The sequence below is a fragment of the Amblyraja radiata genome, chromosome 7 (genome assembly GCF_010909765.2).
Source record: "Amblyraja radiata isolate CabotCenter1 chromosome 7, sAmbRad1.1.pri, whole genome shotgun sequence".
Classification (NCBI taxonomy): domain Eukaryota; kingdom Metazoa; phylum Chordata; class Chondrichthyes; order Rajiformes; family Rajidae; genus Amblyraja; species Amblyraja radiata.
Genome location: NC_045962.1, coordinates 24,639,327 through 24,656,081, shown reverse-complemented (window position 1 = coordinate 24,656,081; position 16,755 = coordinate 24,639,327). Strand labels below are relative to the sequence as shown.

Here is a 16,755-nt window from a genome sequence, read left to right as displayed (position 1 = left end):
TAGTTTTCAGACTCCTATACCTAGGTATGTTGCAAAGCCTACCTGAAGCGTCGTTGAATATCTGCCGCTGAGGTTGTGCGCGATTTTGGCGCCGTTTAGAGGGGGCGGGTTTAAAACGCGATTTTCTCTAGGCTGTTCAAATCGAAGATGTTCAGCCTAGTTAATTATTAACGAAAAATCGCTGAAAGACCCCGTCGCAAAAGCTATTATTAGTTTTAAAGGCCTCGTAAAATAGTTATAGTAGTTTAAAAATCAATCTTTAAACCCGCGACCACCCGCACCCGCAGGGTCTCATAAAGCAAATATCTGAAGGTAGGCTGTATATTTTTACATTAAAAAGGGCTTCTAAAGATCCCTTTATACAAAGTTTAATATTGCGAGTAGCTCAATTTGGGCCCATTATATCCCGCAGTATTTTTCTCGGCATTTGAGGCACAAATCTACCGCAATGTGAACGTTCTAAAGCAGCGCGTTCCACGGGGACCCACTGGAAAGCTGATTTAAATGGGCATTTATTTACAGCAATTGAACACTAAATTCCTTCCATTTGGTCTATAAATTAATGTAAATGAGATTTAAAAATCATGTTTTATTGTGAATTATTTGTGAATATTATTTGGACATTTAGGCTATTTAAAAATGTTAATCATTTATTAAGAAATGGATAGATGTTTAGATCTAGTAATTGAAGTCTGAAATTAGCTACAATTAGGTAACTAACTAATTATATGCTTTAATTTCAGGTCATCCAAGTAAGATTATTTTATATTTGTTTCAGAATGCTTCAATCTATGATAACTGAAAATTTCATTCAGTTCTCTTAATTTTTAAGAAAGTTATGGGCTTTTGACTGTTCACGATCACAGCTTTTTTGTTATGTCCATAGAAAATCAATAGGGAACAAGATGCTCATTTCCCAGTATGAAAATGGCCATAACTTTTTTAATACTTGAGATATGAAAGTGAATTAGGTGTCAAATTAAACTTATTTTTATGCTTTATCTGATGGGATAAATTGCAGACTTGATTTTTAAAATCTCAAAATTTTGTAACATTGCTACTATACCTTCTTCTTCCCCATGGCAGCAGTGGAATGAGAGCATTGCCAGGGTGGTGTGGGTATTGTGCAAATTGTGAAGCCAAAGAAAGCCTAAGGTGGAAGGGGACAGGGGAAAAGGATCAATGGGTCAAGGTTGGAGAGGAGAGGAGAATCACGGATGAACTTGGAGGTTGTTGGCTACTTGACAGGTCACATTTGCATGTTAGTTGGGACCTTGCCCTCGAGATGCTGTAGGGCAAAGATCATAGATCATTGAGCTGAGACAGTTGAGGGTCGCCACGCCCCCACCACCGAGAACGCAATGACGTAGTAGCGCCTGCGTGGCGACGTCAAAACCAAAGATCGTATAGCAAGCCAAAACGGGGACAGCAACAGTCAAAGGAGTCTGGTGATTGACGTGGACCTTTGGCAACAGTGGGCGGAGTCTGGTGATTGACGTGGACATGGGGCGGAGTGTCCGCGGGCGAGGCTCATGTGATTGACGTGGCTAGTGGGCGGGGTCGGAATGACTGACGTGGACGCGGGGCGGGGTTTGGAGGTGCTTGTGGTTGTGGACAGGAGGCGATGCCAGTGTGATTGACGAGAGCGAGGGGCGTGGCTTGTTGGCACAGGGCGGGGTTTGGGTGATTGACGTGAAGGTAGGGGCGGGGTCAGAGCGAGGACGTGCATGTTGGGGCGAGGTGATGGCGAGTGACGTGATGTGGGCGGGATCCATGTGATTGGCAGGGCAGGGCGGGGCTGGGCGGGGCTGCAGTGCTGCAGCCGCTGTCCGGACACCATCAGGTTGACTGTTTAAGCCGCCGCCGGGTCCCGTAGACGATCACCCCGCAGAATGGAGGTAAGTGTTCGGTGTCCGGGCCTCGGCACCTCACGGTTCAGCACCAATGTTGTCTCTGCTCGTCCATTTGGTTTTGTGGTTTATTTGTAAGAGAGCAGTTTGCTGTGAAGGTGCCGGTGGCCGTAATATGGAGGCCTGGCCGCTGCTTTAAGATGGCGGTGAGCTCAGTGATGGCCGGCGTGAGAGAGAAAGCCCGGCCGGCCGTCGAGCGGGAAGCAACGAGCCGCTCGGTGTCCTCCTCCCGCTGTTGCTGTTGCTGCCGTCTCTGGTGCCGGCGGCTCACTGCAGAGCCGCAGTACTTCAAGGTTGCAATGTGCAGGAGATTGACTCGGCGCCCTTAAGACTGGACGAGCGAAGTAAAAAACATTGCATTAACTAGCCGAGCTTTCTTTACCGCAGCGGCCACCGAGACTTGGATTGCATAAAATGAAGAGGGAAACACAACTTGAGATCAACAACCAAAGCCATATATTTAAACTGTCTGAAAGTGGATCAGGCGCCTTTATTCACACAGAAGATAGTGGGGCTTAGTGGTGGAGGTAGAAATTAAAACAAACTGTATTGCTCCAAGGTAAACATAAATGCTGGAGAAGCTCAGCGGATGAGGCAGCATCTATGGAGCGAGGAAACAGGCAACCCTTCTTCAGACTATTGCTCCAATCTGCAGGGCTATGGACCAAATGCTGAAAGGTGCTCTTCACTGTTGTTTTTAACCGTGGGTTAAATGGCCTGTACCTCGTTTTAAAATCTGCAGATTACCTGCGGCCACTACCCCTTGTTGGTTCAAGAGAGTCAATAGTGTTTTGTCATTTATCCCGAAACGGAATAATGAAATTCTTACTTGCAGCAGCACAACAGATACGTAAACATTGTACTCTAAATGCCATCAAAACAACATAAAAGCAAACAAACAATATTAGTGCAAAGTCAAAAACACTGCCCCTCGAGTCGATGTAGTTCTGACCTTATTTGGAGGTTGTAGTTCTTGCGTTGATCTACCTCGTTATCCTGGACTTGCTAGTGAAGAATTTGCATTAATAATACATTTTATCAAATGTATTTTCATTGCTGCCTACATTAATGAACATCTTTTGTTCATGTCTGTTTTGAAAATTAGTCTTGGTTTCTCCCTGTTGATATCTAATATTGATTCCCTGGTTAAAAATTAAAGGGTGAAGTAGAAAACGTCTGCAAATTTTGAATTTGTGCCTCGAAATGTGTGCAAAAGCTGCGTATGCAATTTTAGTCATGCTAATTTTTATATTTATTTGAAATGGTTGTACTGAAAAGCTATACTGATCTTAGACTTGGCCAAAAGCGGTTGAGATTCTAGTCAACCGTTTCATTCTTTAGCATTCATAAGTGGTGTAGATTTAACATACTGCCACCTTGTTTTGTAGGATCAAGAACTAAAAGAACCAGAGCAGGTTCGCAAACTGTTCATCGGTGGATTGAGTTTTGAAACGAATGAAGAGAGTTTAAGAGAGCATTTTGAGCAATGGGGACAGTTAACAGATTGTGTGGTAAGATCAATTAGGCTCATTTTGCACAAGGCTTTCTGATTTATATAAATTAGTGGTTAGAATGTAATCCTTTCTATCAATTTCTCGAATGGTTTTGTATTTGCTTGTCATCTATACATCATAATCTATACTCAATGTAAAATTGTAACCTGCCTTGCTTTTTTGATTGCTCTTGTCCTGAGCATGGCTTCAATCTATGGTACATGATACATTCCGTGAAAACCGTGTGAAGAGTGAGGGTGGATGATCGTTCCTGCATCACGGCAGTCCTAGGTGCTTTCATAAGTGTCAAAAAGAAGTTAAGAACCAACATCAAAGTCTGGATGTTGACTGACTTGGATCATATGGCAGTCTTTTGTGTGTATGGAGTAAAGAAAGCTGTTTTTCATCAAAGTAATGTTGGGAACATTTGCCACCCAATGTAAAATGTTAATGCAGTCCTGTTGGTTAAACGCTCATTTATTGTAACTGAAGCTGGCTTGATGACATTTACTCATGGCCAGATGTTTGGGGCAGGAGTGAGATGAGGGGTACTACCCCAAAAATTGTCATGCTATTGATCATTGTTTTGTGTTATGAAATGCTTACGAATTGACTGGTCATCTTTCTTTCCCCATTACTGGGTAGTTCTGGGCTACAACCAATCAGATGATACTGCCAAAATCCTGCCCTGTGCTCAACAAAGGGTCTTTGACCTATCATCTGTGCAATTCCACAGATGCTGTGTTTTACAGTATTTACTTGTTCATTTCAGATATCTAACACCTGCAGTTTTTGGATTTCATTATTTTTGCTGAATCCTGTGCCTTTTTACTTTTGGGATGTTTCTGAGGAATTGGCGATTGTCAGTTATGTACTTCACAGTGTGTAAATACATGTTTCCATTTCACAAGAGTGGGAAACTAGTCATGAAACATCGAGGACTATTTCTGCCTTTCATGGATTGCTTTCTTTCTGCTTTTAGGTGATGAGAGAACCACAAGCAAAGCGTTCAAGGGGATTTGGGTTTGTGACTTACTCCAATGTATTGGAAGTGGATGCTGCCATGGCTGCTCGACCACACAAGGTCGATGGCCGTGTTGTAGAACCAAAAAGAGCAGTGTCAAGAGAGGCAAGTTTTAATTTTTTTCCTGACACAAATGGCACTTGAAAATCGAGACCAGAACTAAACTGTAACTCTTTTTCAGGAGTCAACAAAACCTGGTGCTCATTTAACAGTGAAGAAAATATTTGTTGGTGGCATCAAAGAAGATACTGAAGAATACCATCTAAGAGATTACTTTGAAAAGTATGGCAAAATTGAAAATATTGAAGTTATGACAGATCGTGGAAGTGGGAAAAAACGAGGGTTTGCGTTTGTCACATTTGATGATCACGACTCAGTTGACAAAATTGTTGGTGTGTATTAAAAAAAAAAAACGTATCCTCTTGATGTGAGTGGGGAATGTGGGCTGCCTATTTCTACTAAACTAATAAATTAGAATATGAATATATTGAGGACAGGAGTATTACAAGAACATAATTTGTGAAGCAGCAGTTGAGATTAATGGGATGGTAGTAACTTGAGTTTATAGGATAAGTTAGATGAACGTGTTGTCCTGCGGGAAAACCTGGGTGTTAAAGTGAACAAATCGGAAGATAAGAATACAATATTGCAGTTTGCAAATAACTTTAATATTTTTATTTTATGCAATAATGGAGCAGACTTCAGGTTAGCAAAAACAAGTAAAACATGGGAAGTAATTCTGTTCAAGTGGGACAATGCAGATGCAGTATGTTCAAAATGGGATGGGTGGGGAGCAGTGAAAGAAACACTGCATTTTTGGAGATCCTTTAAACATGACTGGGTTTTAAATGAATGGGTTGTATATATATTTTAATTTGGGGGCATTGAATTCATAGTTAAATCTTTTGCAGATTACGCTTTGGGCCTTGTCAAGTATTGTGGAGAATTCTTAGCATCGCATTTTGATTAGGGTACTGTTGCTTTGGAATAAATGCAGCAGACGTTTACTGGGGTTCTGTGGAGATATTGGAGAAGCTGGGTTTGCACTCAAATTGATGTTTAAAATAGTCAACGCTAGACTTCTGGAAAATGGGTTGGTAATTAGAGGTTGTGGATTTAAAGTATTTGGCGCAAGAAAATACTTGGGAAAGCAATCCACTCGTGCAGAGTTGTAAAATCTGGAGTGTACTGCTGGGATTGATTAAAAATTTATTCTCTCGAACCTTTGGGAGGCAACTAGGCATAGCGTGAAGAGGACAACATTTCAGTTAATGCAGGGAAACTAGAGGTTACCAGTAAGTTGGGAAGCCATTTTAAATCTCCTTCATTGACACACGGAACTGGTATGCTCCCGTGATATTGGGTTGCATGTAGTGATTCAATGTGTCAGGTCGTGTCATTAACAAATTTTTTACATGGAATTTGGAAAGGATACTAATTAAACTTTTATTTTAGTCCAGAAGTACCATACTATAAATGGCCATAACTGCGAAGTGAGGAAAGCACTTTCACGACAAGAGATGCAGGGACTGGGCTCTGGTCAAAGAGGTAAGTGGAGGAAATAAAAACCAAGGTGAAGAAGTGTAGAATGATTCTTTAGTTAACTGTTTCATCTGTTTTTCTAAGGACGCAGTTCTAGTGGTGGCAGCAGCCCTGGTAATTTCATGAACCGCGCGGGAAATTTTGGCAGTGGAAATGGAGGAGGAAATTATAATCGAGGTGGAAATTTCAGTGGCAGAGGTAAAATGTGTTTTCTAATAGTGTGGTTAACAAATTTGAGCTATGGTGGAATCAAAAGGTGGAGAGGCTTGTCCTTTGGCCTGACATGTCCATCCTAACCATGCTAATCCCATTTTCCAACATTCTCCATAGCTTTCAATGCTATGGGGATTCAGATGCTCGCCCAATGCTTAAAGGTTCCTGCATTTAATAGCATGTTACAGATTTCACCACCCCTGGGTGAAAATTCTTCTTGGAGTCGTATAGTACAGAAACAGACATTTTGGCCCAACTCATCCATGCTGACCAAGATGCCTAATATAAACTAGTCCCATTTGCCCATGTTTGACCCATATCCCTCTAAACCTTTTCTATCCTTGTACCTGGTGTATCAGCCCAGTGAGGTTTTCGTCTCTAATGGGTACAGACCCAATTTATACTTTAGTAAGAACCAATCTACTTAAATTGCAACCTTAGTGAGTGGGTTTGGAACAAAGAGTAACATTATTTTCTAACCATCGGAAAAGTCCATTGTTACGACTTCATAATAAAATATCTGTATTATCTCCAGCACTCGCAACCTGAGAACCTACAATTTATAATCGATCACTTTCCGTGTTAACTTATTGCTTCTACCCCCTTGTCCCAGCTTTTTGTCTGATGGACACAAAAATCCATATTAGTTACATACCTTTCTCCTTTATCAATATCAAAATTAAATTAGATTTTTCAAAAACAACTTTTAAAAAGCCTCATCTTATTATGAATTTCTAAGTGACCTCAATTAACTTTTACTGAGACAAAGGGACTGCAGATGCAGATGATGAAATAATGCTTGTGGTCTGAAGGAGAATCCTGCCCTGAAACGTCATCTTGTCTATTTCTCTCCACAGATGTTACCTGGCCTGCTGAGTTCCCCCAGCACTTCATTGCTCAAATTTTGAGAGTGGCTAATGTCAAGCTAAATTGCTTTCTAGCACGGATTTTCCTCTTCACCCCTGACTTGTCCCGTACCCAGTTCTTTCTTGATTAGTAGTGATACATTGCCCATTTTCCCATGCACTAAAGCTCAGTTATCAAATATGCCAGCAGTTTGCACAGTTTTGTCAGTTTTGGGTGAGAGTGTCTGTAGTGAAGATCATAAAGATAATCTGAAATTGTGTACAGCTTATTACTGTCTTTTCCTCGTAGGGGTAGGAAACTATGGAGATGGCAGGGATGATTATGGAAGTGGTGGCGGTGGATATAATGGATTTGGTGATGGTAAGTTGATGTTTAAAATGCTGATATTTAAGATTCTGCATAAACTTTCAATTTCAAAATCTTACTGCTTTCTCTTGGGACAGTTATGAATTCTACTCTGTAAATGCTTTGCATTTTCACTTAATTTTAGTTTGCATTTGTTTTTTTGAAATAAATGCTTAACTGCAGTAGCAAAGCTATCAAATCAAGTTTATATTACAGTCCATCTGTCTCTCACCATGCTGCAGACTCTGCCATCAAGGGCCAGATTTTGTTAAATTCTTCAGTTCTCATGGCTAAAGGTATTACATGTGTAAACAACGAGCTTGACTGCCGTACTGAAAGAATTGTGATCTGAATCCTTTCCCAACCTATTCCAGTATCGTACCAATATGCACATTTTTCAGTTCTGCTCTTTGAATTAGTTATACTTTGTTTTTACAATCTGCTGGATAAAGCATTTATTAGCTGGAAGGCCAATAGTTGCTATAAAGGTAAGTTGCTTGACCGTTTCTAAAGTCTGGTGTAAAGATTCCCATGGTCTCTTGAGTAAGGACTTCCAGGATTTATTCCGATTTACATTGAAGAAATGCCAAAGTATTGCCAACTAGATTGCAAGTGTGTGATTGCGGCTTTTGAATTTCATGTTATACAAGAGTTTGAGGTACTCGGCTGGTGGGGAGTGGAATCTACTATCAATTATCAGGTGGAGAATCTTATTAATTGTGCAATGACCTGATGGACAAGGAGAGATAAGCGATTGGCTGCACAAAAAGAAACAGTAACCAAATCCTATCTTGATGTAATTAAGCCATCCAGTAAAATTGAATACTGGAATCGTGTGGACAAAACTGCCTGATTGTCTAGCTCTTAATGCCCTCCATTTAAAACAATGTGGGTTGGACAATTAAGCCACATTTGCTGAAAAGCTCTCATTCCAATTTATATTTAAAGCAAAAGGCAATTAAATATGCTACTGATTGTTGGAAGTAATGTTCTTGGCCTCAAGGTCAATGCAGCAGTTCGTCAAAGCAGCATCCGTGGCCCAACAACTTTCAGCTTCTTAATGATCTTGCCTACATCTTAAATAAGGTGTTCGCAGTGTTCAATTTCATTTTGAGTTAACAAAACTGTCCCCCTTGCAGCAAGTTGTTTCCTATGTTCTGACTCCACAACTGCACCTTCACATTTGATAATTTATTGTCAATCCTACATTGTTGCTGGATCAGTCCGGGAATTCGCTACCTAATGTCATAGGTGATGCACCTTAGCATTGACTCTGTTTCAATGAGCCCACCCTATTCTGCACAAGCAAAGCAAAGTACTTGAGGTTTGCTCCGACCACATGCAAGGTTTTGCGTTTTTAAGACTTCCTGCCATGTCGATTGAAGTACCTTAAGGAACAGTTTAATTTGGTAGAGTAAAACTGAAGTATGTGATGTGTTTGCTATTATTGATGTAACATTCTTCACAGGGTTTCAAAATGGCTTCCACCACCTCCACCTAATATTCCCGGAAGGCAAGCATTTTCTTTAGATTAAAAACAATTATTATAATTAATGCTGCTGAGGACTAATTATGTTCCTGACTTTGTTTGGGAAGGTTCTGAAAGTAGCATTAGCAAGGGGATATTTAAGCTTGTGCAATTGTAGCCACTGTGCATTTAATTCACTCTTTGGAAAGGACGGTTGGGTATGACCGGGAAGAACCAATCCCTAGGTGGAAAGATGGTGCAGAAAGGCTAGGTGAAGGAGAACATCAGTTTGTGGGTTTTAATACAAATACCTACTAATGTTCTTCAGGTGGCAATTTTGGAGATGGCCATGGTTACTGTGGTAGAGGAGGAGGAGGAGGAGGAGGATATGGCGGTGGTGGCCCGGGTTTTGGTGACCAAGGAGGTGGTGGTGGTGGAGGAGGATATGGTGGTGGTGGCTACGACAACCACAATGAAAGTGGAAACTTTGGTGGAGGTAAGTTTTTGACATATAGATTGAAAGATAAAATACATTCAAGTGAATTAACATGTCGTCTTTTGATTTTTCTTAGGTAATTTTGGTGGTAGTGGAGGTGGGAACTACAATGACTTTGGAAACTATTCTAACCAATCCGCAAATTACGGACCCATGAGGAATAGCAATTTTGGGCGTAATTCTGCTCCCTATGGTGGTGCGTACGAGTATTAGACACCTTAAATTTGAAGCAATTATATTAATTCTCAGTCAGTTTTTCTTGTTAGGAATACTAACAAGAAAAGCTGCTTCACACAATTTTTTCTTAAGCACTGAAAGGAAAACAAAGTTGTTTAAAATGAAAATGACAATTTGGCATTATAGCGTTTAGTGTTTTGTAGCATTATATGTTGCATGTATGTGTGGGAAAGAGTTGAGGCAACTTATTTTGCATAACCTACTGGGGAAAATGCAGCATGCTATTTAACAATTTATCATAATGACTAAACATTTTCCTTAGTATTCCAGAATTTGGGATGGGAAAGGGAAGAAATATTTTGAACTGAAAAGGTAAAAATCTGTAATACTATATTTGTGTTTGTACTTGCCAAGATGTTTTTAATTTTCTTTTCAAGGTGGTTATACCTCTGGTGGTGGAAGTGGTGGAAGTGGTGGCTATGGTAGGAGATACTGAACACATTTTACCGAAAGGTAAACTTGAATACCAATTCCATGAAAGTGTAGTATCCACAATGCTCGGTGCAATGAATAACTGTCTTATCCTGTATCATTCAACAGGCAACATTTCTTAGCAGGAGAGGATGAGCCAGGAGTTGTCAGGAAAGCTGCAGGTTACTTTGAGACAGAATATCGACCAAGTTCATTGTAAAGGCTGCCCACAGGAAGAGCGATGGTCCGGTAGTCAGAGAAGTCACTGCAGCATTAACATTTCTTGTTCAGGACTGTTTCCTGTAGAAAGATTGCAAAAAGTGCAGTTGTTTGTTGCAATATAGTTGCTGTTGGATGTAAATTCTGAGGTTTTTTTTTAACTGTGTTCTAGCAATGTCTTTATTTTCCTCATTACTATAGCTGTTGAGCCATGTATTTTGTGGTGGCCAAATTGGGAATAAAAAGGATAAGAATTTTTTAACTAAATGATCTGTGTAGTCAGTTTTTCCTTGATTGTAAATCAAGACAGGTGCTCTTTAATTTTTAGCAGTGTCAATACGAAAGGTTACTGGAAATTTTAGCCAAAGTCTACTAAACTTTAAGGGCAAAGTGATGTGTTAATATGATCTTGAAATTTCAAATCAATTGAGCCACTCTATCTGTGCTATTGGTGTTCTTTTATAAAGAAGAAGGCTGGCTAATAAATACTTTGTCATTTGAAATAATGTGATAAACAATGTGCTGAAAATTGCAGTTCAAAATATTTCCTAATTGGGAGGTATTTGTCTGATCCAGTTAGGTTTTTTTATTCACATTAACAAGACAAACTATACATGAATTTGAATCATTGGTGGAACACAAGTCCACAAATAACTTGTGTAGTTTTTGATTATCAGACACAAATGTAAATTACTTCTTGGATGCAAAGTTTTTTTTTTTTAAGTCGGATAGGACACTTTTCTTTACCAGCAATGTAAAATCTGCCTGCCTTTGCCTAATAATGCAGGAAATTCCTATGGAAGCATGGGGTACAGTTATTGTATCCCATGGAATTAAGAAATGGTGCTGCATTGTTGTAATAAATCTTGAGTGAGTTGCATTAAATGGCAAGAATATTTTTATTCTTGTATTTCATACCATACGCATTTCCTTGCTGCTTGTGATCTCTCAATACCTAAGCTATTTTACGATTACTTATAATATTTGAAAGTTCCGTTTAAAATCTTGATTCTTTTCTCCAACTTGTATTCTGGCATGTGTGCAATAGTCCAAGATATTGATAATGTTTGTAATAATTACCATTATTGAAAAGAATAATGGGGCTAAATTTAAAAAACGCTCTCCTTGTATTGATTTTGTTGGTACGGTAGGCTGGTGTTTCCAGTATATAATTTTACTGTCATTTGTTTTGGTGGAACTGTTTCTGCTTTGACATTCAATGGAAAACTAAGTAGTGTTTTAAATGCACTAACATAAATGAGTGAATTGTGTGATTTTGATCACTGGATTTTTGGGCAGAGGGTGTCAGAAGACAACTTTCAAATACCAATATAAATAGGACTGAGAGTGAACAGAATTGCATGCATTTCAGTTATTTTCATATTAAACCTGTAAATGATCACTTCCAGAACTGAAATTCCCAAGCTACAGATGCAAACTTTTTGTTAGAGGACTGAAAAAGCTATGAATATCTGCAGTCAAGCTACATTAGCACAGTGAAACATGGCGGTGCACTAAGACAGGACCACTGCAACCATATTGAAATTGGACATGTCAGCATAATTAAAGAATAACGAGGCAGGACAAGAGCCACATCTCCAAGGAAGGAAAAGCAGAACCATGTGCTGTTAGGCAGCTTGGTCTTGGCCTGAATGACAGCTGAAGTGTGGAAGAGAGTCTAGCAAGAGCCTCCAACCTATGGAACCATCTCAGCAATAGCTACTAAAAGAGACACCAGGGCAGCGTACATACTTGTAATAGGATTAGCAGGCAGACCTGAGAGGAAAGTGCCGAGTGTAGGTAAGGCTTGACTTTTATCCTACGTGTTTAATAACCTGGAAAAATTCATTATTTTGGATTAAATCGAGAGAATAACTGATCTGCTTAATTTACAGATTGGCTAAGAAGTCATCATCCATTTTTACTGTGACAAGTTGCTTACCACGATAATGCTCAATTTCAAGAAGGGTAAGATTGGTGAAAAATGTATGGTAGTTTAACTATCGTAATTTTTTTCTTTCCACAAATTGATGCCAACGTATGATACATTCTGCAACCAGGTATAGTTATGAATTAATACGAAAACATGATATATAACTTTGGCAAATCTCACATTTAGCTCAAATGGCTTTGCAGACAGATCTTGCTCTAAACACATCATGAACCATTAACAAACAGTGTTGTCCAGTCAGCCTGCATCATGTTGGCAAAGCATGTAGAGTGTTGCATAATTTTTAAGTTACAGGGGAGTTCATTAAACTAGAACAGAGGATGGGATTAGTTCTTGCAGGATTTGCATGCTTATTACTTCTGCTATCTTCTGAAATTAAAACTGCATTTAATAAAGGTTTGTGATCTTGTCTTGTTAATGCTATACTACTGAATGTTCTGCCTTCACTTCTGGTGGCCCCTCATTTCATCTGAGCTTCCAAATTCTAAATATGTTATTAAAATGTGAAAATTGTAGGAAAAAAAGAAAAGAAAACAAAATACTGCCTCTCCAACATTGTAGAGGTAGTTTGAAAATGTATTTTTTTAAATATTTAATTGAGGTGAAAAACGTGTACAGCAATCCTTTACATAACTTTTCAGCCTCCAATTACTATTATTTTCTGCTGCAGCCCGATGTCACGCATGTAATTCAGAACACTCCACATTAATGAGATACAATGATGGTCTTGACGGAGAAAAGCCACCTCTGATTGAAAATAGAGATTGTAAATCATTTAGTGTGGCCTGAATACTAGATTAATCGCCCGATTGGTTGTTCCTTTAACAGGGTGGGGATTTGATATGTAAGACGGAACTGCAGATGCTGGTTTAAACCGAAGATAGACACAAAGCTGGAGTAAGTCAGCAGTCAGCATCTCTGGAGAGAAGGAATGGGTGACGTTTCGCGTCGAGACCCTTCTTCAGACTTTACGATTTGATATAGTTTGGCAATAAGTTAAACAAATTTGAACAACTAAAATGAAAGCCAAGTGCACATCTACTAGATACTTTAAGAACAGATGTTACTCCTCTTAGCCCATTTCACCTGAAGCATGTACTCTCAAGACTCAATTTTTTCAGTATATTTTAAAATAGCCACCCTTCAATGGTACGTACTGGTAATGTGCACTGCTTTTTGACTAAATAAAATAAATTTTGTAACTGATAGTCACATTAGCATGTGCCAGAAGCATTTTGTGGCTTGAAGTAGATGTTTAGGTTCACACATTAGAGGCGCACACACAAATGTTGTACAGAACCCTTTTAAACTTGACCAAGATTATAATTTGGATCTTTTGCATCACTTGAGCATATAATGTTTTTTCAATTTCCTGAACATGCCAACTGCAGAAATCACTTCTTGCACTTTGCTAAGATAATGAGATATAACTTGAATCAATATCCTTCTGATATATAAATTATATCAAATGTTTTGTTTATTGTCAATGAGGGTTAGAACATAGTTGGTAAATTGGTTGGATCACTCCACTTCACATCAATTACAGTCTCCGGTTAAAATGAAGCTCCTACAGTTGATGAGTGTTCTCATTGGAAGCGATTAAGAACTTTTTTTTTTTTTTTTTTTTTGAGTTCTTGATGATATAATCATCATTACTTTGACACTGATGGGTGGAAGGAAGTTTTTTGAAGCAGCTAAATACTTTCTCAGCCTAGGCCATTTGTGAGGAACATTTGTAACAATGACCTGTCATTCACAACCAGTGCTTTTTGTGTGTGATGGTACGTGCCGGGGTGCAGATCATGCAGCTAGTCGAGGTTGAATAATGTTATAACTAAAGAAAACAAGCCAGTGTTGTGAATAGAAAGACTATTTGGTCCCTTAAGCTTGTCCCATGAACCACCTTAATCATGTAAGGTACCTTCAACAAGGAAATCATGCTTGCATTGCAGCATTAAATATTGTAGCAATATACTGACAATATAAAATGCAAGTTAAATTATGCTAAACAGCATACTTTTTGATGTATGTAAAACTACTTTCAGTTTGGATTTCATTTACCTCTAATATTGGATTGTTTAACTAGATTTTTTAAATTTTGGAATATTAAGGATCTTTTGTAGCATTTGTGTAGTTTGGTTACTCAGTCCTTGGTATTGTTGCCCTTGCCCTGCACCACCACCCCTTTTTTTCCTCTTCCCCCCCCCCCCCCCCCACACCTGACCATTCCCCATTCTCCTGTGATTTATCATTCTTAACTGTTTTAAAATATACTTGAGCTGCCTGATTGGAAGACTTGGACTTGCATGTATGAAGCACAACATCTAATGAACATGGTCAACTGAAGAGGCCAAATGAGTGTCGGATGAAAACTTTAATAAAGGCTGAAAGTTGACCATTGTTACTGACATGTAACTAATTTTAAATGTAGCAGTGCTAATAGCCTTTTTGTATCTGTCAACATGCTGCTGGGTACATCTTACAATGCACATCTGAATATTTGTGTTTACTAGAAGAACAAAATGTAAATGTGTTTATTACTTGTCACAAGTTAAAATGCTTTTGGCTTTGCTACAAACTTAACTTCACGACAGAAACAGCAATGTTGTACTTGAGTGGAGTTACCATTCCATGGATGCAGAGGAAAGTCGATCTATCAACTCACTAGGCTCCGTCCGGTGGGACAGGTTTGGTAAGGGCCCTCTGTAGGACATATTGCATTCCATCTGCAGAACATGTTGCCAGACTAGTCCGAGCACTTGGAACTTTAGCACTTGAATTATGTTAACTGCATACCAAGAGAAAGTATGCATTGTCAAATCCTGTTCATGATTTTGCTGTTCTTATGACGAGTATCAATTCTTGTTACTTCATTGGGAACTGCAAAATGTAAGGAGTAGTATTCATTACTGTTTCTGGCACTGATATGCTGTTTGATAAGATCATTACTGATCCAGACTTATTTTCCCTCTCCCAAAGCTTGCTTTCTCATCAATGAACAATCCATCCTCATCCCCCATTGGTGGTTTATAAAAAAAAATACTGAGTACATAACCACACCCACAGTTTTGGAATAAAAATGTCCAAATATTATAAGCCATCTAAGGGAAATGTATTGTATCCCAAGTGGCCAATCATATGTCTTTATCACCCACTTGCAAATCTCCCAACACTACTGCATATCAAGTGGGTACAGGACCAAACCATAACCTGATACCCAAACAAAAAAAAGTGCTGGTATAAGGTCTGAAGAAGGATCCCAACCTGAAATGTTGCCTATCCATCTTCTACAGAAATGCTGCCTCACTCGCAGTGTTACCTATCAGTATACCCATGTCTTGTACAATAGCAACACTTGATCTTCAACCTTGCACAATATGGTCAACGTGACATTTGTTTCCTGATGCTGTTATGTTTATAATTTATGCTTTCCTTTTTTTGGGCAAAATTTAAGGTCAATCTTCTCTTTCCCTTTTGTGGATAATTGCCTCTTCACTGTTCCACCAAGCTTTGCATCCCAACTATCTGCAGCAGCAGGCGGTTATATTGCAGGTGACGTGATGTAATGCACAGCAACTCAAACTGGGGGTAGACACAAAATGCTGGAGTAACTCAGCAGGTGAGGCAGCATCTCTGGAGAGAAGGAATGGGCGATGTTTCGGGTCGAGACAATTCTTTAGACAATCTCAAACTGGGTATTTTTCTGGAGAGCTTTTTTTAAATTCTAAACCTACATTACCCTCCATAATGTTCGGGACAATGACCCATCATTTATTTATTTGCCTCTACTCCACAATTTGAGATTTGTAATGGGAAAAAAAAATCACATGTGGTTAAAATGCACATTGTCAGATTTAAAGGCCATTTTTAAACATTTGGTTTCACCATTTAGAAATGACAGCAGTGTTTATACATAGTTGTCTTCCGTCTCCTCCCCCCCCCCCCATTTCAGAGTGTCATAATGTTTGGGACACATGGCTTCATAGATTTTTGTAATTGCCTCCTTAATACAATTATAAGAGAGCTCTCAGCACCTAATGTTTCCTCCAGTCTTTCCATCACCTTTGGAAACTTATTGCTGTTTATCAACATGAGGAGCAAAGTTGTGCCAATGAAAGTCATTGTAGTCAATCTCAATCAGAATCAAAGTCAATCAGAAGCCATTATGGGACAGAAACAAGAATAAAGCGGTTACAGACATCAGCCAAACCTTAGGCTTACCAAACTGCTTGGAACATCATTAAGAAGAAAGCACTGGTGAGCTTACTAATTGCAAAGGGACAGACAGGCCAAGGATGACCTCCACAGCTGATAACAAGAATTCTCTATAATAAAGAAAAAACCCCAAACACCTGTCCGATAGATCAGAAACATTCTTCGGGAGTTTACCATGTGTTTTTTTCTATTACAAATCTCAAATTGTGGAGTACACAGTCAAATAAATAAATGATGGGTCTTTGGTACAAATATGGAGGGCACTAGTTGAAGTTTGGATCTGTAAAAATGAGCACCTATTTAGTTAAGGTACACAAAATTGCTGGGGAAACTCAGCGGGTGCAGCAGCATCTATGGAGCGAAG

The 16,755-nt window shown here is 39.2% G+C and overlaps 1 protein-coding gene across 2 annotated transcripts; it reads left to right on the top strand.

Moving 5' to 3' along the window:
- Positions 1-1,784: 1,784 nt before the first annotated feature.
- Positions 1,785-11,147, top strand: hnrnpa3 (heterogeneous nuclear ribonucleoprotein A3). Of its 2 annotated transcripts, XM_033023873.1 has the most exons (11): positions 1,786-1,898; positions 3,299-3,421; positions 4,386-4,532; positions 4,609-4,819; positions 5,883-5,975; positions 6,054-6,167; positions 7,338-7,409; positions 9,191-9,358; positions 9,435-9,554; positions 9,973-10,048; positions 10,136-11,147. In XM_033023873.1, exons 1-10 carry the CDS (start codon positions 1,893-1,895, stop codon positions 10,029-10,031), a joined length of 1,113 nt encoding a protein of 370 aa, XP_032879764.1. In that variant the 5' UTR covers positions 1,786-1,892; the 3' UTR covers positions 10,032-10,048; positions 10,136-11,147. The 2 variants fall into 2 exon arrangements, with proteins under 2 accessions (XP_032879765.1, XP_032879764.1); XM_033023874.1 differs by lacking the exon at positions 9,191-9,358 and having other exon boundaries at positions 1,785-1,898.
- Positions 11,148-16,755: the final 5,608 nt, after the last annotated feature.

Bases quoted from the DNA above. Each gene is read 5' to 3' on its own strand.
- hnrnpa3 (XM_033023873.1), top strand. The intron at 4,533-4,608 runs GCAAGTTTTAAT...ACTCTTTTTCAG, and splicing joins AAAGAGCAGTGTCAAGAGAG to GAGTCAACAAAACCTGGTGC. The intron at 7,410-9,190 runs GTAAGTTGATGT...AATGTTCTTCAG, and splicing joins ATATAATGGATTTGGTGATG to GTGGCAATTTTGGAGATGGC.